The sequence below is a fragment of the Pseudophryne corroboree genome, chromosome 7 (genome assembly GCF_028390025.1).
Source record: "Pseudophryne corroboree isolate aPseCor3 chromosome 7, aPseCor3.hap2, whole genome shotgun sequence".
Taxonomy (NCBI): Eukaryota; Metazoa; Chordata; class Amphibia; order Anura; family Myobatrachidae; genus Pseudophryne; species Pseudophryne corroboree.
In genome coordinates, this window is record NC_086450.1 from 440,759,630 (window position 1) to 440,782,390 (window position 22,761).

The 22,761-nt window shown below is 45.8% G+C and overlaps 1 protein-coding gene across 1 annotated transcript in view; it reads right to left on the minus strand.

Annotated features, from left to right (window-relative positions):
- Positions 1-842: 842 nt before the first annotated feature.
- Positions 843-22,761, minus strand: part of NPW (neuropeptide W) — a 39,511-nt gene continuing 17,592 nt past the window's right edge. Inside the window, exon 2 of the mRNA XM_063932448.1 lies at positions 843-1,413. Within this exon, the coding sequence (XP_063788518.1) occupies positions 1,276-1,413 (138 nt within the window). The 3' untranslated portion in view covers positions 843-1,275. The remainder of the gene's footprint in view (positions 1,414-22,761) is intronic.

The following is a 22,761-nucleotide window of genomic DNA, read 5'->3' on the forward strand; positions in this document are numbered from 1 at the left end:
CAATGTGCTGTGCCTCTTCTAGAAAGAGTGTGGTTTTTATGTTCTGTCCTATGGTCTTGGTGCTAGGAGGCATCTGTGTAAGGGGGATATTCTTGTTTAAAAGGGGCTTATTCTCAGAATTGGGGGTAGATAGTGTCAGAACTGGTGCATGAAGGGCTCACTGGGGCAATGCAGTGGTAGGGGCCCATGTTTTTGGGGTGTGCCCAGTCTCCAGAAGAGGTGTGGCCAGCTGCCACATAGGTTTGCCTAACCATTAGAGAGTGCATGGCCTGGGCCCCTTGGTAAACATATATAGTAAATACTGCTAGTGCATGTATGACATTGCATCAGATTAATTACAGCAATGCCCTGTAGAAAATACACCATAGTCCTGTGCAGTATCTGTAACATATGTATAATTAGTGCACAGTCTGGAACCTGAGCCCTAGAGGCGGAGGTGTTCTTGTCCGTCCATCCCCTCTTCCCCCTCCCCACCCCCACACACCTTTGGGCCAGTCCAACCCCAGGGGTAGATGTGTAATTGAGAAGTTTTCATTTTAGGACTATTACTCATTACCTAAATTTGGTCTAGGCTCTCTATCAGTAGACTCATTTGTGCCTGTTCTCTTTCATTTTTACGTTAAATGATGTTACACCCCATCCCCTTTAATTTCACCTCTATCCCTATGCTCTAAGTCACACCCCCAGTAAAACTGAGGGGGAGGGGGGGAGGAGTAGAAATTATGGGAAGGGAAGAGAAACAATGGCATCTTTAATAAATGGCCAGCTCTGAAAGCAGACTTCCTAGCACCGCCACAAAAACTAGCAAAAGTCATATCAGAAGAATTTTTGCATAAATTATTTCTTTAATATTTACATTCCACAAATATAAACTAAAAATAAAACCTAGGACTAGAGTCCCTTTAATCGTTTGCTCTGTGAAAATGCACTATGACACCAGAGATTAGTACATAAAGGGAGATGTTGGCTGCACACCACTGTTTCTACGCATACAGAATTTAACAAGTGTATTCTGCTGAACACAAAACACTTTTATTTTAAAGCATTCAACTTAACAAACTGCAAAGTAACAATTCTTTAAATGTATTTACACAGATGTAAGATGTGCTCTGTGCTGGAGAGTGTGATCTATAGCAATCGGAGGACTACGAGTCCTCATAATTCCACCCTGATGCCAGCTATGGCTTCTCAGAGATGGTTGGTGAAAAGACCCACGTGAGCTTCAGAATGCATATCTTGGTTTAAGTTCATAAATGAATGTTTGGTTCCTCCGCTTCAGGCTTCGGCCTTCCAGGGCTGTGGTTGTGAGTGAGATCGGAACCGTAGGCTGCCTTGGCACAGGGCCTTCTGGAAAGTCAAAGTGAAGTCGTCACAGCTGATCCATTTAGCAGTGTTGGACTTGGGGTAAAGTGCCTGAGACAAGGGACAGACAGAAAGGTTAAGCTTCAACAAAAGGTCTCAGAAGTAAATTGTTTATTATATCTTCCATACAGGCAAATTACTATTATGCCATAGAGATGGATATGAAGAAGCCTAAAGCGAAAAGGGTTCATTTGTAGACACGGAACAAACTACAAATGCACTATAGGTTGCGTAGCCCCCCCTGTTCTGTTGTATACAAGTTGCAGTCTATTTGTTAGTCTTAGCATAAACACCTGGCAGTAGACTAGTTAGGAGGCAAGGGGAAAGAAGAACAACTTGTTTCCCCAATAGCAGGTGAAAAGTCAGTTGAGGTGCAGATTTCAATTCAATCCACTCAGGAGGGTTATTCTGTTAGAATCCCTGCCTTATTGAAGAATTACAGAGATGGCATTCAAAGACGTAGAACTGCAAGGGAGGAGGGTTATATCAAACCTTGGAGAAAGATAAATTGGAAAGGTAAAGTTCCAGCCAATCAGATCTTGCCATGTTACAATCGGTGTGTGAAAAATGACAGACGATTGGTTGGTTCTTTATCTCTTTCTGCTATATCTCTCTTCAGGGTTTGATACATTTCCCACAAGGCATAAAAAATTCTTTGGTCGATAAACCCTTTTCCCTGAACTGATAGATCCTAATGTCTGAATTTCAAGTGGTTCTAGTAACTACCACCAGTAAGAGGTCATTGTTTGTCTTTGGGCTTTACAATATACAAACCATCTTGTCTTTATCTTTAACGTTCCATGCAGCAGGATCTTGCGGTGAGGTAAATGGTTGAGGAGGCACTGGCTAGTACCAGGGCCAGATTTACACACAATATATGTACCTAAGTGTTCATGTGGGCATTATACACAGGTGCAGCATTATATACTGATGGAAATTTGGTGAGGTTTGATCAGAGATGTGCAGACAAAGGGCTGCTGGTAACACTATTAACAGAATTATTCAAGAGGACTGGAAGAAAAGTGAATGTGGCCCCACTGCACAAAAGTAGACGCAAGGAAGAGGCAAGCAACTACCAATCAGTGAACCTTAAGGGGCTTATACACGGTGCGATATTAACTACCGATACGGACTATATAGTCCATATCCGTAGAAAACATAGTGCATATCAAACCATGCAGAAACACGTTGCGATGCCGATGCGCTGTCCCGCAGAATCAGCATCACAAGTAAAAATAGACTGTGCGGGCAGGCCAATATTGACTATAATGGAGGTTCATGCCTCCAGGCAGTTCAAGGGAAATCGTATAGTCAGTATCGGCCGTAGCCTAAATCGCACCGTGTGTACCCGGTATTACACCAGTAGTAGGGAAATTGATGGAAACAATTAAATATTTGTATTTTGAGTGCACTTTGGTGGTCATTCCGAGTTGTTCGCTCGGTAATTTTCTTCGCATCGCAGCGATTTTCCGCTAATTGCGCATGCGCAATGTTCGCACTGCGGCTGCGCCAAGTAAATTTGCTATGCAGTTAGGTATTTTACTCACGGCATTACAAGGTTTTTTCTTCGTTCTGGTGATCGTAATGTGATTGACAGGAAGTGGGTGTTTCTGGGCGGAAACTGGCCGTTTTATGGGGGTGTGTGAAAAAACGCTGCCGTTTCTGGGAAAAACGCGGGAGTGTCTGAAGAAACGGGGGAGTGTCTGGGCGAACGCTGGGTGTGTTTGTGACGTCAAACCAGGAACGAAACTGACTGAACTGATCGCAGTTGCCGAGTAAGTCTGGAGCTACTCAGAAACTGCTAGGAACTGTCTATTCGCAATTCTGCTAATCTTTCGTTCGCAATTTTACTATGCTAAGATTCACTCCCAGTAGGCGGCGGCTTAGCGTGTGCAAAGCTGCTAAAAGCAGCTAGCGAGCGAACAACTCGGAATGAGGGCCTTTATTTGAGCAGCACTGTTGCAGATCCTGGGAGGTTTAACTAATGCTATGCTGCAAGAGACTCTCGTGATGTAATGACAACTGGAATTGTACCATATTCATTTATAAGTTTATATTTATATATTCACTTGTACAGCCCATTGATATATAAAGTAAAATTGCAGTGTGTTTATAAAAATGAAAAAATAAAATGTGTCTTGTTATTGTTGTGATAAGGATTTGTGATTTATTTTTTTTAAAGGTTTTAAATTTAAAAGTATTTTAAATAAATGTTCTTGACCTACTGTAACTCAATCATTACAAAAAAAAACTATTTCTGAGCAGATCTTAGAAAAAATATTGTGTGTGTGTGTGTGTGTGTGTGTGTGTGTGTGTGTGTGTGTGTGTGTGTGTGTGTGTGTGTGTGTGTGTGTGCGCGCGCTCGTGCGATGTCTTTATTTTATTTATTCTTTTACAGGAGGACTATAGGTACCAGCGGGCCCTTAATGCCTGCTTGTGGTTCTCCAGAGGTTTGCTGGGAGCTGTAGTCCTCCTGTAAATGACTATATTAAAATTATACACTGAATGCTAACAACTCGGCACCCACCACCCAGGGGTGGCTTCCGCTCAGGCCTTGGGTGCCCTGGCAGGGGGAAAAAAAACCTTTATTTGGGGGTCCCCACATCTCTAGGAATCCCCAGTCTGGGCTGACTAGATAGGGGGTGAGGAATGCTTTGGGCCCAGGACCCATCAAGTGTGTCCCCTGGCTATGACATTACCCTCTGCTAATGGAGCCTGGTGCTGTTTCTAAAAATAAGGGGGACCCCTACGTCATTTCCCCCCCCAGTATTTATAGAACCAGAACCGGTTCCAAGTGCCCGCTGCTGGTTCATTAAATACAAGGGAACCCTACACAAATTTTGTCCTGTATTTTTGTACCAGGACCAGCTGAAAGAGCCCGGGAATCACATTGATCTGTGCATGCTGCTCCAAACACAATACTGATGTGGGACGTCTATTTCTGAAGTGTATTTTGGTCCAAGTCTGCATAATTCTCGGGTGTGTTTGCAAACATGATTTTTGGTAAATTCCTGTGTTTCACTGTTTCCTATGGAAAATAATCCAAGTGGCTGCTAGTGTATTTAATTGTATTAGCTATTTCACCTGTGTTTTGAAGTTCTATTCTATGCAACACTTCCATGTTTTGCCTTTAGTAAATTTTTGTGTTTGCAAAAATGGCCAAACACACCCGAGATTCCAAACATGGAGCTTAGCAAATTTACCCCGCGGCCAAGGAGGTATACATTTCTGTCCCCCGTTGCAGAGAAACTGTCACGCAGCGTGGGCTTACCGCTGCGGGTCCCGCCGTTCGGCCGTTGCCAGTGGGCTGTATGCAACAGCTCTGTCATGGCAGGGGGATGCGGCCGGGTCAGGCAGCGTGAATGCGGCTTCCTGGAGGCTGGAGGGAGGACCTAGTGGCCAGCGGCTCCCTGGCGTGTCCGCAGTGCTGGGAGCGGCCATGTTGGAGACCAAGGGTAACACCAATTAGCATGAAGGGTGAGTGCCAGCCAATCCTGTTTTCCTGTTGCCTATAAATAGGCTGGGAATATTGCATTCTGTGCCAGTGCTTTGTTGTGGCTACTCTGTACCTAGCTCTGTGCTCCCGCAGTTTGTTCTGTGCGTCTCTTGTAACTGGTTCCGTCAGGATCTCCGAATTCTCAGCCGACTCTCGCTGTACAACGCTCTCCAGCTCTGCACTGTGCAGTCACGGTCGACTGCTTTCCCACTGATAGTGTAGGAGCTTCCGCAGTATAGCAAATATATATTGATTCACGCTTTTTTGCATTTATTAAGATATTTACTGTTAATCACAAAATGGGTTCATGTGTCCTTAAGAAAATATTGCTGAGTTGGTCAGAATACTATATTTGCTGAATAATCTTGTTTTAAGGCATGACTTCTACAAGACAAATGCAACATTAAATGTATCCAAGGCGGACAAAGCAACACCAGATATATCCAAGGCTAATTGAGAAGAATAAAGAAAGAAATCTTTTGAGTTTATGTCCGAAAGACTGATAAACAAAACAATAACCATTTTCAAGGCTGTTCTAGTTGCCACTTGGAACATTGTATGACAATCAATGTATTTCAAGACATACATGGTGTATTCTGATTGGCTAAATGTATTGGCAAGCATGAACCTGTCACAATCCTGACTGTAGGTTTTATATTTGGTGACTTACCCCTGCCATCTGTCCTGGATCCTGTGTCTTTTCACTCACGGAGTTAAACAGCTTGTCAGTTTTCCTGAGTTCTCTGCCTGAGAGGTAATAGGTAATCAGCTCCACCTGTGGTGATCTCCTGTGTGAGGCTGAATTCAGTAATCTAAAAGCAAGCATCCTGTGTTTTGCAGAAGTCCAGGCTTCAGTGTTCTCTTGGCCTGCTAGGCCTCATTCTACATCACAGCCTTGGCTAGAGTAGTCACATGACAGTGACATCACCTAATCCTGCCCACCAATCATCAAGGACCAGGAAGTATAAATCAGGAGGCTGAGTTGGAATCGGGGCCAGTTCCTTGTGTCACATACAGCTTTGTGTGGGTCTTAAGCTGAGCTCCCTAAAGGTAACCTTTGTACCTAAGTTCCTGTGGAAACTCTGTTCCCTTGTTACCGTTTGGTTTATTTGTGTGTTGCCATTTGATTTCACCATTTCCCTGAGTCTCAATGTAAAGGTACAGCTGCAATGTTTCGTCTTAAAGGCACAGTACTGAATTCCGTGTTCTCCACTGAAAACCACAGCTGTCGTGTTTCAGTTTTACTTCTGTTGTAGTTGGGATCTCCGTGCCTCAGTACCTCCGTGCTTCCAGCACCTCAGCATCTCCGTGACTCAGCATCTCCGTGCCTCAGCACCTCAGTGCCTCAGCATCTCCGTGCCTCAGTGCCTCAGTACCTCCGTGCTTCCAGCACCTCCGTGCCACAGCACCTCCGTGCCTCAGCACCTCCGTGCCTCAGTACCTCCGTGCCTCAGTACCTCCGTGCTTCCAGCACCTCAGCATCTCCGTAACTCAGCATCTCCGTGCCTCAGTACCTCCGTGCCTCAGTACCTCCGTGCTTCCAGCACCTCAGTATCTCCGTGACTCAGCATCTCCGTGCCTCAGCACCTCAGTGCCTCAGCATCTCCGTGCCTCAGTGCCTCAGTACCCCCGTGCTTCCAGCACCTCCGTGCCACAGCACCTCCGTGCCACAGCACCTCCGTGCCTCAGTACCTCCATGCCACAGCATCTCCGTGCTTCCAGCACCTCCGTGCCTCAGCACCCCTACGCACCCCAGTGTCTCTACGCACCCCAGTGTCTCTACGCACCTCAGTGCCTCCACGCACCTCAGTGCCTCCACGCACCTCAGTGCCTCCACGTACCTCAGTGTCTCCAAGCACCTCAGTGTCTCCAAGCACCTCAGTGTCTCCAAGCACCTCAGTGTCTCCAAGCACCTCAGTGTCCGCAAGGACCTCAGTGTCTCCAAGCACCCCGTGCCCTTTAGCACAATTATACCTGGTATTCTTCACTGATTCATCAGTGCCTTTCCAGTTCTGTCTTTCAGGAGACCTTCAGCATGCCTCCTGTCTGCCGACCTAATCCTGCATGAGGAGAACCTAGATTCGGCCATCTCTGCTGCGGTTCCTCTTCCCAGTCACCGGAGGAAACCCAGAGTCCACAGCATTTCCAAACCAGGTCAGTGGTAGTATTCACATAATCCTCCAGTCGCCCGCACAGACTTCACTACACCGGGTTCACAAAAACCTCAGTCATGACAGTAGGAACTGGCCACATGGACCCGGCCGAAAGTGTTAGTCTGACGCATGACCTCCTAAGCAATATTGCAGGACGCTTGGAAGGTCTGGAGTCGACTCAGCATCGATTGGCACAGAGTCTGCAGCGGAATTCGTCCTCCAGAGATTCTATGACCTTCTGCTCTAAGACTCCTGACCAACTGCAGATTTTCTACCAGATGTTACTACAGTTACAAGAACTTTTGCCTAGTATTCTCTCTGTGATGCCTGATCTCCTCAGGAATACTACCAACGTTGTTGATCCTGTTTTGTCTCATCCAGTTAATAGAGTCTCTTCCTCTGCGCAAGGGAAAGTTTTTCATCAGAGCTATCCACGGCCCAAGCTCTCTGAAGCTGAACGTCAGCGGCGTAAGGAGCTACATCTCTGTCTTTACTGTGGAAATTCTGGTCATTTTGTTAAAGACTGCATTCTTCGCAAGCCAGGTAATAGTGACAAATCTCAGTATCATAGTGCTCATGTCTACAAGTCATCCACAGTATCCAATCCTTCTGCTGCTGACGGGGGTATCAAGAAGGCTACTCTTCTGAGAGAGACTCAAATTTATGACTGGGGTCCGGTGGTTAAAAGACCTTATCCCAAGTTGGGTGTCCAGAGAAGAATGTTCAAGCCATTTACAGTCACAGAGGAGTCCGTGTCCACAGACCCAGGAGGGGCGTTTTCAGAGCGTCCAGCCCCAGGAGGGGCGTTTTCAGAGCGTCCAGCCCCAGGAGGGGCGTTTTCAGAGCGTCCAGCCCCAGGAGGGGCGTCTTCAGAGCGTCCAGCCCCAGGAGGGGCGTCTTCAGAGCGTCCAGCCCCAGAGAGTCTTCAGAGTGCTGCCCAGCCAGTGAGTCTTCAGAGTGCTGCCCAGCCAGTGAGTCTTCAGAGTGCTGCCCAGCCAGTGAGTCTTCAGAGTGCTGCCCAGCCAGTGAGTCTTCAGAGTGCTGCCCAGCCAGAGAGTCTACAGAGTGCTGCCCAGCCAGAGATTCTACAGAGTGCTGCCCAGCCAGAGATTCTACAGAGTGCTGCCCAGCCAGAGATTCTACAGAGTGCTGCCCAGCCAGAGATTCTACAGAGTGCTGCCCAGCCAGAGATTCTACAGAGTGCTGCCCAGCCAGAGATTCTACAGAGTGCTGCCCAGCCAGAGATTCTACAGAGTGCTGCCCAGCCAGAGATTCTACAGAGTGCTGCCCAGCCAGAGATTCTACAGAGTGCTGCCCAGCCCCGTGAAGAGGGGGCTCTTGTCTCAGCCCAGCCCCGTGAAGAGGGGGCTCTTGCCTCAGCCCAGCCCCGTGAAGAGGGGGCTCTTGCCTCAGCCCAGCCCCGTGAAGAGGGGGCTCTTGCCTCAGCCCAGCCCCGTGAAGAGGGGGCTCTTGCCTCAGCCCAGCCCCGTGAAGTGGGGGCTCTTGCCTCAGCCCAGCCCTGTGAAGAAAGGGCTCAGCCCGTCCCGGTTCCAGCCGGTCCAGCAATATTCCAGGCCCTGCCTGGTCAGTCCGTCCCGGTTCCAGCCGGTCCAGCAATACTCCAGGCCCAGCCTGGTCAGTCCGTCCCGGTTCCAGCCGGTCCAGCAATACTCCAGGCTCCGCCTGGTCAGTCCGTCCCGGTTCCAGCCGGTCCAGTAATACTCCAGGATCTGCCTGGTCAGTCCGTCCCGGTTCCAGCCGGTCCAGCAATACTCCAGGCCCAGCCTGGTCAGTCCGTCCCGGTTCCAGCCGGTCCAGCAATACTCCAGGCTCCGCCTGGTCAGTCCGTCCCGGTTCCAGCCGGTCCAGCAATACTCCAGGCTCCGCCTGGTCAGTCCGTCCCGGTTCCAGCCGGTCCAGCAATACTCCAGGCTCCGCCTGGTCAGTCCGTCCCGGTTCCAGCCGGTCCAGCAATACTCCAGGACCAGCCTGGTCCGTCTCCTTTGGCTCCAGCCAATCCAAGTATCCTCGGATCCAATCCAGTCCTACTCGTCCAGCCAAAGCTTTCTTCAGTTTCATCCTCTAAGCTTTCGTCTGATGGTTTTCCACCTATTTACTTTGATGGAGATTTATTGCAATATGCCGCTCTGGTTGAACAATTTCTCTCTCGGATGGAGTCTGATCCTTCAGGTGCAGTAACTCTTTCCAACGTTACTCGATATCTGTTCCTGGCATTCAGAGGAAGAGCTTTGGAGTGGGCCAACATGCTCTTTGAGAGTAATGATCCTGTGTTCCATGACTTACAGACTTTCAGTAACGCTGTAGTTAAAGAATTTAGTCCTAAACCTTTGGAATCTGCATCAACGAAGGTCCTAAATTCTTCTGTATGAATTTCTCAAGTTCCTCTAAGATTCAAGATGGGTGTCCGGAGTCCACCCTTGAAGAGGGGGATACTGTCACAATCCTGACTGTAGGTTTTATATTTGGTGACTTACCCCTGCCATCTGTCCTGGATCCTGTGTCTTTTCACTCACGGAGTTAAACAGCTTGTCAGTTTTCCTGAGTTCTCTGCCTGAGAGGTAATAGGTAATCAGCTCCACCTGTGGTGATCTCCTGTGTGAGGCTGAATTCAGTAATCTAAAAGCAAGCATCCTGTGTTTTGCAGAAGTCCAGGCTTCAGTGTTCTCTTGGCCTGCTAGGCCTCATTCTACATCACAGCCTTGGCTAGAGTAGTCACATGACAGTGACATCACCTAATCCTGCCCACCAATCATCAAGGACCAGGAAGTATAAATCAGGAGGCTGAGTTGGAATCGGGGCCAGTTCCTTGTGTCACATACAGCTTTGTGTGGGTCTTAAGCTGAGCTCCCTAAAGGTAACCTTTGTACCTAAGTTCCTGTGGAAACTCTGTTCCCTTGTTACCGTTTGGTTTATTTGTGTGTTGCCATTTGATTTCACCATTTCCCTGAGTCTCAATGTAAAGGTACAGCTGCAATGTTTCGTCTTAAAGGCACAGTACTGAATTCCGTGTTCTCCACTGAAAACCACAGCTGTCGTGTTTCAGTTTTACTTCTGTTGTAGTTGGGATCTCCGTGCCTCAGTACCTCCGTGCTTCCAGCACCTCAGTATCTCCGTGACTCAGCATCTCCGTGCCTCAGCACCTCAGTGCCTCAGCATCTCCGTGCCTCAGTGCCTCAGTACCTCCGTGCTTCCAGCACCTCCGTGCCACAGCACCTCCGTGCCTCAGCACCTCCGTGCCTCAGTACCTCCGTGCCTCAGTACCTCCGTGCTTCCAGCACCTCAGCATCTCCGTGACTCAGCATCTCCGTGCCTCAGTACCTCCGTGCCTCAGTACCTCCGTGCTTCCAGCACCTCAGTATCTCCGTGACTCAGCATCTCCGTGCCTCAGCACCTCAGTGCCTCAGCATCTCCGTGCCTCAGTGCCTCAGTACCCCCGTGCTTCCAGCACCTCCGTGCCACAGCACCTCCGTGCCACAGCACCTCCGTGCCTCAGTACCTCCATGCCACAGCATCTCCGTGCTTCCAGCACCTCCGTGCCTCAGCACCCCTACGCACCCCAGTGTCTCTACGCACCCCAGTGTCTCTACGCACCTCAGTGCCTCCACGCACCTCAGTGCCTCCACGCACCTCAGTGCCTCCACGTACCTCAGTGTCTCCAAGCACCTCAGTGTCTCCAAGCACCTCAGTGTCTCCAAGCACCTCAGTGTCTCCAAGCACCTCAGTGTCCGCAAGGACCTCAGTGTCTCCAAGCACCCCGTGCCCTTTAGCACAATTATACCTGGTATTCTTCACTGATTCATCAGTGCCTTTCCAGTTCTGTCTTTCAGGAGACCTTCAGCATGCCTCCTGTCTGCCGACCTAATCCTGCATGAGGAGAACCTAGATTCGGCCATCTCTGCTGCGGTTCCTCTTCCCAGTCACCGGAGGAAACCCAGAGTCCACAGCATTTCCAAACCAGGTCAGTGGTAGTATTCACATAATCCTCCAGTCGCCCGCACAGACTTCACTACACCGGGTTCACAAAAACCTCAGTCATGACAGAACCCTTTGTTTTTAAGCTATAAATAATAAAGCCATGACGGCCCCCTAGCAGGTCATTTATGATTTGCTTCGGTTACACATGAATTTGTGTCATCTTATCATTCATTGACCTCCAACCGGTTGCTAAAGGAACAGAATTCTGACTGATGACTGCAGAGAGTTTATAGACCAGACCTGAACAGGTTAACATACCCTAACATTTACTTGGGGACATCGTCCGGGGATATTCCAGCATCTCCTCCACTGGCAACAAATCCTCTGATCTTTCAGGAACCGCTGATGACAAAAACCGGTAAGTGAGATTCAATGTGTAGATTTCTACCTGCTCATTTGAATCAGCGTTTCTTGAATGCATCTGAGAAAGTCCAGTCGAGAAGATCAGAGAATATCTTAAAGAGCCCAGTATCAGTCAGAAGAAGAATTTTTTTTTAAGGTAAAATATATATTGTGATGTCATATTGTTGAATTGTGGGTAAATATCTTCAGCTAATTTGTCACAAGTGTACAGGGGGAATTAATCAAATATCCAGAAAAATTTTACATTTTTAAAAGGTGGCGTATGGCCAAGGTGTATTCTAATGCTGATAAACAGTTTGATTTGATAAATAACCAAAGAGGTGTATGCAAATCTTGTACCTGTGTTGTTGTGTTAAGAAAATACAAAGGGTCTGTAGCACCGAGATTGGTGGCAATTACAAGCACTGAAGTCTCATTTGGTTATGTGGAAAATGATGATGAATTTTATTGTACAATAGGTTGTCATTTAAAAAGAGAATTGTTGGAACATTACATTGAGAATGATTGGTCTAACATCATAACCTATTGGCCTAGGAACCACATAATCCCAGGTCTAAGACCCATTTGCCCGTGCAGCCTCAAACAGCTGCCGTGCACACAGATAACAGATATAGCATTTACTGTCATCCTTGTTTTTGTATCCTTGCACTGTTGTATGTACTCTGCCAATATGCTTTTGAAAAGGTGGGGGGGAGTCGGGTTATCTGCTGAATAATGAAACCAGTGTCAGTAACTAGATTCTCCTGCACACATTGTACTGTATATATTGTATGTCCCTATGCAAGACAGTTAAGGGGTAGGATTGGGTCAGTAATAAAGAACAGCTACTGTCTGAAAGAAAACAAGGGATAAACTTACATGGTAACCCCAATAGAAAGGAGACTCAGGTATGATTGCCTGCGGTGCACAGGACACATAATTTTCCAGACACAAGGTGAACGACTTCCAAGAATAGTGGGGAGTTTACCAAGAACACAAGGAACAACAGGGGTATTGGTACAAGCAGGAATCTTTATAGGCAGGGGGATAGACCCTTGGAGTAACGTAACAATAATATTAGGGACGCATCTCAGTGATCCAGAAGAAATAATCTATTATGCAGGTCTCACTTGGGGAGCAGTACTAATAGATTTTCCACCAATACAGGGAGGAAGGGGCAACACTACAACCCCAGTCATTTGTCCACAGACTGATTTAAGGAGTTACTAAAATACCACATCAGGAGGGGTTCCGCGCACGTTCACCCAGGCATGGGAGCGCGGTCTGTAAAGATGTCAGGGCCCGACAAACCCGTGGATATTGTTAGTAACAGGGAGGGGAGAAAAGCTATGAAAGGAATAAGTTAAGTCCCTCATAAGGGGTTACTAAAATACCACATCAGGATAGGTTCAAACCCGTGGATATTGTTAGTAACAGAGAGGGGAAGAAAGCTATGAAAGGAATAAGAAAAATTTACAAAAGAGCAGGTTTTCCGTCAGAAGGGACACTAGACTTAGAGAAATGGGAAAAATTTGCCTCCTGTAACAAGAGTTGGATAATTAAGCATAATAGTAGAGATCAAGCATCCATCTGGATCACTGTAGCACAAGAATTGCAGAAAATACAAGGAATGGTGTGAAAACCAGCAAGAAAAACCTAAAGCATGAAGAAGTGGCTTCCCGAGGTACCTCCCTGCCAAAACACCATCTGAACAAGAAAATGATCAAGTGACCCTTGTACTGCCAACAGGTCACCAATATCAATGCATTATAGACTCGGGAGCAAGCCGAACAATTTTAAAGCAGCAAGAGGTACCAAGTGAATTAATGACCACTGAGACCTAGTCCAGCAACAGCACCTCCACACTATACCCCACCCCTATACCCAGACATGCATGCACACCCAGGTACCCCTAGTATGAACAGAATTGAATCATCTGCAAGCTCACTAACAGTGAAATTGAAAAGAGATGAAACAGGAAAATAGAACAACGTTTGAAAGTGGAAAGATGTACATGACAAGACTTAAGAGATGGTGTCATGCACAGACACTCAGGGCACCAGCAGCCCCAGACTTGAAACAGTAGAAGACTGAGTCCATCAGAACTTACTATGATAAAGTCACTATATGACACACAAGATGATAGAATATGAGGGTGTGCAACTCCCGTGTCGGCAACAGTGTACTCAGTCACCACTGGCAGTTCGATAAAAGTGACTTTACCCACAGGAGACACAAGGGTTTCAAGAGCTGTTTTTATGCACAACCAGATTCCTCTACATTTACTTACAGATCAGACCATTGCAACGACTGGATTAGGAGGTTAAGCCCTACCCCTGCAAGAAAGCAAAGATGTAACCTGAAATACAAGCTGCTATACAAGACTATCTCTCACAGGAAAAGTAAGACAAAGAGGAACAACAACTCCCAGCATGAACATCATTATGTTGAACACCAGCCTGGGTGGACTTGGACTAAGAAGATGACATGCCAGCAGCAGTGAGAAAGAATATGCAAGTGAAGAAAGGACAAAGTATGAAGAATAATGAATGAATCATAAAGAGAGGTGGTTGGAAAAAGAAAAGTTGAGAAACAATATGAAGGTCGCATGAAAGTTTGGAGACTAAAGGAAGTCTGCTTTAAGAAGGACAAAGAAAGACATCTGACAAGTGGTCAGTACTACATGGCAAGATTACAGAGATAATGCCATGATTTAAAGCAACAGAAGCTCCGGGGTTTAAAGCAAATAATAAGGAACAAGACAGAAAAAGTTCCAGAAGACAAATAAATGATGCTTCTTCTGCCAATATGAAGTACAAGCTTCTTCAGGTACTCCCCAGTGTACATAATGTCTCCAGAGGAAACAGCAGAAGGTATAATTACAGTCACCTTGCCCACTGGAGAAATACGTTTGTGCCTAATGAATACTGGAGCCAGCACACGCAGAAGACAGCAGAGGGAGATACCACAAGAACTGATGATATCAGAAATTCTTAAAAGGACAGGAGATGAAAGAAATACAGTCACCAATACCAGCCCAGTTCTTGACCTCGGAGTACATGTCCAGTGACTTTGCTGAAGCACAATGTACTAAAGCTTATCCAAGGAGAATACAGTACACACCAGCAGAAGTTTAACTTTCTAGCAACTTATCAAAGGAAAGAACAAAAAAGCCATTTAGAAGCAAGTTAGAACAGAAGTTCAGTATTGACTCATTCCCGTAGTACCAGTTGTAGAAGAAAGTAAGCAATACTACTGGACCAGGATAGCCCTGTGGAGGGGCTATATCACCAAGTGATTTATCCACAAAACACACAGCTAAATACAGGATGTGAATGAACTGCTGATTGCCACCACTACTAAAAGAAGCACCAAGAAGGGGCAGTGTCCTTAGTGAAGTTTCTGGAAGAACAAGACTGCAGAGCCTCAAAAGGAGAAATTGCAGCTAGTCAAGCAAGAGTTAATCTTCCTAGGACACTCAAGTACCCGACATCTAACAAAAGTGAGAAGGAAAAGATTTATACTGCAAGCTAAGATGCCAACTAGTGTCAAGCAAGTCAAATGATCATTCCTGGGCCTAGTAGGACACTACAGAACATGGATACCTCTAGCACCAGTCTACATGCAAGCATTGTATGACAACACTGAAAGGGAGGAGGGTCCGCATCCTACATACAGCAACAGATGAATTAAGCTATTGAACAATTGGAAACAGCAGTTGCCTCATCTCAAGCCCTAGAACTACCTGACTATTAAAGAAGGAGGCCATACATAGAAGTCCTTATGCAAAATCATGGACTGAGGTGAAGACCAGTGGCCTACAACTCAAGCAAGCTTGACAGCAGCAATCAAAGAGCACCTACCGGCATCAGAGCAGTGATAGCAGCAACAGTCCTAGAAGAGTATAAGAGCACAGCAGTGCTGAATCAGTAGTCCTAGAAGAGGACAAGAGCACAGGCATAGTGCTGAATCATGAACTTATCATCCAGGGTCCACATGCAGGTACAGATAAGCTTCAACAAGCAAGAACCAAACACCTGTCAGTGGCAAGGCTGACCATGTATGAAGTAGCACTGCCAAAGTGCGACAAGTAACCATCAGAAGATGTATTACCCTCAACTCAGCAACCCTTTTCCAACATTAATCAATAAAGGTGTTGAATCTCAAGATTCAAAAGGAGGGTAAAACAGATTATCTACTGATGAATGGGAAAGACAGAAGTTTCTAACATTCACTCACGAAGGTAAACAATATTGTTGGACACGATTACCCCAAGGGGGGGCAACCAGTCCATCAGATTTCTCAGAGGCAATGGCATTAATCCTGCAGAAATGGAGACCGCACTTCACAGACACCCAGTTAGTTCAATATGTCGATGATCTGCTTATTGCTGCACAGACAGAAGAGAAGTGCAAAAAAGGAAACAGCATCACTACTCATCTTTTTGGCAGAAGAAGATTGCAGAGTGTCAAATGCCAAACTACAGCTAGTACAGAAAAGAGTTATCTTTTTAGGACACTGCATATCCCAAGGAACAAGGCATCTTACTGATGAAAGAACAAAAGCAATAACTCAAGCAAAAACCCAAAGAACATTAAAAGAAATCAGAGCTTTCCTGGGCCTTATTGGTTATTACAGAGAATGGATACCCTCAGCCTCATTACTGATGCATCCCCTATATGAATAAACAAAAAAGGAGGCGTCAGCAGAAAACAGGGACACCATTGAAGAAGCAGTAAAAAAAACTAAAGCAAGCCATAATAACAGCCCCAGCATTAGGATTGCCTGATTACAACGAGCCTTTTAACCTATTCTGCCATGAAAACAGAGGGCATTCTTTAGGGGTGCTCACCCAGAAAAACGGACCAAAACAAAGACCAGTGGCATACTATTCAGCCCAGCTGGATCCAATTATCAGAGGAGCACCATCCTGTGTCCGAGCAGTGGCAGCAGCAGCAATACTGAGGAAAAAGGTGACAGACCTTGTGCTTGATCATCCACAGTGTATACAAGTACCGCACGCTGTAACAGAAATACTAAGTCAAGAAAAAAGCAAGCATCTTTCTGCAGCCAGACTTACCAAATATGAAGTAGCGCTATTAAGCACCTCCCATGTCACCATCACAAGATGAACTGTACTAAACCCAGCTACACTCCTTCCCATCAACGATTCAAAAGAGGGGAGGAGAGGGGTAAATGGTAATGATGGTGAATCATCAGATGAGGAGGAAAATGCTGCTACAGATGCAGAAAATACAACACAAACATTTCCACATGATTGCCTAGCCCTCATGGCATTAGAGACTTTACCTCTTCCTAATGTCCAAGATACACCACTGGACAATCTAGACATGAACCTGTTCGTCGATGGATCAAGATATTATGATAATGGATCCCCAAGGACAGGATATGCAGTAACAACTGAAACTGAAGTCATAGATTCTGGACCAAGAATGTCAGCACAAGAAGCAGAACTCATAGCAATGACCAAAGCCTGCATACATGCTGAAAACATGACAGCTAACATCTACACGGATTCACGCTATGCTTGGGGGGGTGTCCCAGGTTTACGCTGTTATTTGGAAAAAGTAGGGACTTCAAAGGTGCAAATGGAAAACCCATCAAACATGCCAGTTTGATTATGGAACTCTTCAGAGCATTGGAACTACCTAAAAGGATTGGCATAATCAAGGTACAAGCACATACTAAGAGCCAAACCATGGAAGCTAAAGGAAATGCATTTGCAGATGCAGAAGCCAAGAGAATTGCCTTACAATCAAAAGAACCTGAGCAAGTCTTAGTAGCTCAAGATGTGAAGCAAATGCCTAGTGAAGAGGAGCTGATCAAAATTCAACAACAAGCATCACAATGAGAAAAGGAGAAATGGAGATGATTGGGGGCAGAAGAAGATGAACATGGACTTTGGAAGTCAAGAGAATTAAAGTACTGTCTACCAGCAGCTCTATTTCCACCTATGTTACAAGTAGCTCATGGACAAGTACATCATTCAAAGGAAGCCATGGTAAATAGAGTACAAGAGCATTGGATAGCTCTAGGCTTCGATAAAGCTGCAACAAACTTTGTAGCAGGATGCTGGATCTGTGGAATCAGCAATCCAGGACAAAGAACCAAGACACCTCTAGGAACTATACCCAAAGCCTCTTACCCATTTCAAAGACTACAAATCAACTATATACAGTTGCCACGAAGCAGTCCATATGAATATGTACTAGTAGCAACGGACATGTTTAGTCACTGGGCCGAAGCCTGGCCAGTAGGCAAAGCCACAGAAAAAAACCACTGCAAAGAAACTGATAGCAGAAGTAGTATGTAGATTTGGGATACCTGAGGTTATAGAATCAGATAGAGGTACACATTTCACAGGAGAAGTCATGCAGCATATAATGAAAGATTTGGGGGTACAGCAGGCCTTCCACGTGCCTTACCGTCCCCAGGCGAGTGGGGAGGGGGAACATCTGAACTTTAACCTTAAGCTAAAACTACAGAAAATAATGACAGAAACCAAAAGAACTTGTCCAGAATGCCTACCTATAGTCTTGTTCAATATTAGGACCACACCCATGAGACCTAGTAAACTGACTCCATATGAAATATTGTTTGGGTCAGCTCCAAGAACAGGTTGTTATTATCCACAACAATTACAACATAATCATGGTGATTTAACAGGTTATGTACAGGAGGTCTGTAAAACATTGACTAACCTCCATTGCCGAGTGTTTTCTTCCATTCCAGACCCAGAAGGATCAGCTACGCATAAGCTAAATCCAGGAGATTGGGTCTATTTAAAGAGACATGTGAGAAAGACCTTTGAACCAAGATAGGATGGTCCATATCAAGTGCTGCTAACCATGCCTACCTCAAATTAAGGTGAAAAGTCGTGATACCTGATTACACGCCTCCCACTCGAAGAAGCTGACAGTGACTCTCCAGCCAGAAGAATGAAGTTGCTTATCCTTTGGTTGTTGTTAGGGGTAATCCCCAAGGTTTGGACTATAAGTCCAGGCAACTGGTTTACTGAAAGGGAATAGTTCAGGCCTAGTGTAAGTAGAATAGGGAGAAAAAGTGGAATCAAAAAGAGGGGAAATGATAGTGTAGGAGCTTCCGCAGTATAGCAAATATATATTGATTCACGCTTTTTTGCATTTATTAAGATATTTACTGTTAATCACAAAATGGGTTCATGTGTCCTTAAGAAAATATTGCTGAGTTGGTCAGAATACTATATTTGCTGAATAATCTTGTTTTAAGGCATGACTTCTACAAGACAAATGCAACATTAAATGTATCCAAGGCGGACAAAGCAACACCAGATATATCCAAGGCTAATTGAGAAGAATAAAGAAAGAAATCTTTTGAGTTTATGTCCGAAAGACTGATAAACAAAACAATAACCATTTTCAAGGCTGTTCTAGTTGCCACTTGGAACATTGTATGACAATCGATGTATTTCAAGACATACATGGTGTATTCTGATTGGCTAAATGTATTGGCAAGCATGAACCCTTTGTTTTTAAGCTAAAAATAATAAAGCCATGACGGCCCCCTAGCAGGTCATTTATGATTTGCTTCGGTTACACATGAATTTGTGTCATCTTATCATTCATTGACCTCCAACCGGTTGCTAAAGGAACAGAATTCTGACTGATGACTGCAGAGAGTTTATAGACCAGACCTGAACAGGTTAACATACCCTAACACCACCAGTGCCTTCGGGTTCCGCAGGATTCTCGTGGCGGGTCGCTAGCTGCAGTTGGAGTTCTTCATCCACGTCTTCATATCATCCAGCATCCAGTATTCACAGTTCTTCATTCACGTCTTCATCTCATCCAGCATTCAGTATTCACAGTTCTTCATCCACGTGTTCATATCATCCAGCATCCAGTATTCAAAGTTTTTCATCCATGTCTTCATATCATCCAGCATCCAGTATTCACCGTTCTTCATCCACGTCTTCATATCATCCAGCATCCAGTATTCACAGTTCTTCATCCACGTCTTCATAACATCCAGCATCCAGTATTCACAGTTCTTCATCCACATCTTCATATCATATCCGGTTTTCACAGTTCTTCATCCACGTTTCCACATCACCGAGCATCCAGTTGCTACAGTTCTTCATTCACGTCCTGTGTCTTTCAGTGACTTCATTCCCTGCAGTTCCCTAATCCTGAACTTCTGCCTCAGCTTCTCAGTTCTGTTGATTTAAATAAATATATGAAAAGGAATTATCTTCGTCCTCCTTGTTTCCAGCACTCAGGGGCATCCGCTCCTTTGGTTGGACTGAGTCCAACGGATCCACAAACACAGCCTGCCCTGACAGTCAGCACTGGCCCTATGGATCCAACGGGCGACCAGGCCTCCGGAGGCGATGCTACGGCCAATATTCTCTCATGCCTGGAGATTCAGGAGTCCACTCAGTCACAGATTGTGCAATTCATGCAGACCATGTGTCATTCCGAGTTGTTCGCTCGTTATTTTTTTCTCGCAACGGAGCGATTAGTCGCTAATGCGCATGCGCAATGTCCGCAGTGCGACTGCGCCAAGTAAATTTGCTATGCAGTTAGATTTTTTACTCACGGCATTACGAGGTTTTTTCTTCGTTCTGGTGATCGTAATGTGATTGACAGGAAGTGGGTGTTTCTGGGCGGAAACTGGCCGTTTTATGGGTGTGTGCAAAAAAACGCTACCGTTTCTGGGAAAAACGCGGGAGTGGCTGGAGAAACGGAGGAGTGTCTGGGCGAACGCTGGGTGTGTTTGTGACGTTAAACCAGGAACGACAAGCACTTAACTGATTGCACTGAGTGAGTAAGTCTCGAGCTACTCAGAAACTGCACAGAGAAGTCTTTTCCCAATATAGCGAATCTTTCTTTCGCAATTTTGATAAGCTAAGATTCACTCCCAGTAGGCGGCGGCTTAGCGTGTGCAAAGCTGCTAAAAGCAGCTTGCGAGCGAACAACTCGGAATGACCACCCATGTTTGATTGGTTAGAAGCTCTTAATGCGGCCATTAGGGCCCCACAGTCTCCAGCTCCGGTGGTTTCTGTTCCTTCAGTAGTTTCCCCGGTGACTGGCTCAGCATCACGACTGCAGCTACCTCCACCTAGCAAGTTCGACGGCTCTCCAAAACTTTGTAGGGGATTCCTTAACCAGTATGAAATCCAGTTTGAGCTTCAGTCGGCCAATTTCCCATCAGCTCACACCAAGATCACATATATTATTTCTCTACTCTCTGGTCAAGCTCTGGAGTGGGCGTCTCCGATTTGGGAAAGAGGGGATCCAATCCTCTCCAATTATTCTGAATTTGTTTCTTCATTCAGGAAGATCTTCGACGAACCGGGCCGAACCACCTCAGCATCCCTTGAGAGCCTTCGTCTTCGGCAGGGCTCGCGTCCCATCAGTCAGTATGTAATCCAGTTCCGTACCTTGTCCTCTGAATTATGGTGGAATGAGGAGGCCTTAATTGCTGCCTTTTGGAACGGCCTTTCTGACAGGATTAATGATGATTTGATGGTTCGGGGTGTGCCCATGAAACTGGATGATCTGATTTCTACTTGTAACAAACTGGATTTACAGTATAGGGAACATTGTCTGGAGAAATCCAAACTGGAGTGTCCAAGTTCTCGTTTCCAGTTTAGACCTCAGCAAGATCCCTCCTCATCACCATCTGCTCCAGCAACCGAAGAGCTGATGCAAATCGGTCACTCTCGGCTTTTGGAAGAAGAGCGCTCTCGTCGCCATCTAGGAAACCTATGTATGTATTGCGGCTCTTCAGATCACTTTGTGAAGTCCTGTAAACTCCGGCCGGAAAACTCCTGATCCTAGCTTATTCCAGAGAGGTTAAGCTAGGAGTTACTTTAGAATCACGTACAGGAAAGGAGCCAACTTTGCCCATTCATTTGGAAATTCCATCTTCTGTCTTCTTGGTCTCAGCTTTATTAGACTCTGGAGCAGCAGGGAACTTAATTTCTTCCGCCTTCGTTCAGAAATTTAAGATTCAAACTATGCCCTTGGAACAGGCTATTGCCGTCACGGCGGTGGATGGGAGTCGAAACCCTGATGGTATAATCACCCTACAAACTACCTATCTTAGAATGAAGACGGGCATATTACACTCTGAATATATCTCCTTCCTAGTGATTCCCAAAGCCTCTCATGACGTAATTCTCGGATTACCTTGGTTACAGAAACACAATCCAAATATCTGTTGGCAAACTATGGAGGTCCAATCCTGGGGAGAATCCTGCACCAATGCTTGTTTGACCTCTGGTAAACCTCTTTGTTCAGTTCATGTCTCCGAAATACCCACGTCTTACTGTGACGTCTTCAGTAAGCAAGGGGCAGATTCCTTACCACCTCACCGTGAATGGGATTTCCCGATTGATTTGATGCCAGGTAAGACTCCTCCCAGAGGCCGAATTTACCCATTGTCTATCCCTGAGACTCAGGCTATGTCCGACTACATACAAGAAAATTTGACCAAAGGCTTCATTAGACTATCTTCATCTCCTGCAGGGGCCATATTCTTTTTTGTTAAGAAAAAAGATGGTGGCCTGCGACCTTGCATCGACTACCGTGGATTCAATGAGATCACTATCAAAAATCGGTATCCACTTCCCCTGATCCCTGAACTGTTCGATCGAGTGAAGCGGGCCACAGTTTTTACCAAACTTGATCTCCGAGGTGCTTACAATCTGATTAGAATTCGTGCTGGGATGAATGGAAAACAGCTTATAATACTCGGGATGGGCATTACGAGTACCTTGTGATGCCGTTTGGTCTCTGTAATGCCCCAGCGGTTTTCCAGTTATGTGAAAGAACTTTTCTGGGATCTTCTCAACAAATGCTTGGTGATATACTTAGATGATATCATAATATTCTCCAAAGATCTAGAGTCCCATCATCTCCAAGTCAAGGAAGTGTTAGCTTGTCTGAGAAAGAATCGGTTATTCTGTAAATTGGAGAAATGTACCTTCGAGGTAGCGTCTATTCCATTTTTAGGTTTCATCATTTCCGGATCAGAGCTACGGATGGATCCTGCCAAAGATCAAGCTATTCGCGACTGGTCAGCTCCCATGACTCTCAAAGGGATTCAACGCTTCCTTGGCTTCGCCAATTTCTACAGAAAATTTATTAAGGGTTACGCCACCTTGGTTGCACCCATCACGGCCTTAACACGTAAAGGAGCAGATTCCGCGAATTGGACCCCTGAAGCTACTAAATCTTTTCTGGGTTTGAAACAAGCCTTCACATCTGCTCCCATTCTTCGCCAACCTGACCTTGATTGTCCATTTCTCGTGGAGGTGGATGCATCCACGGAGGCAGTTGGAGATGTTTTATCCCAAGTTTACGAGGACAAAAAGATCCATCCCTGTGGTTATTTTTCTCGAAGATT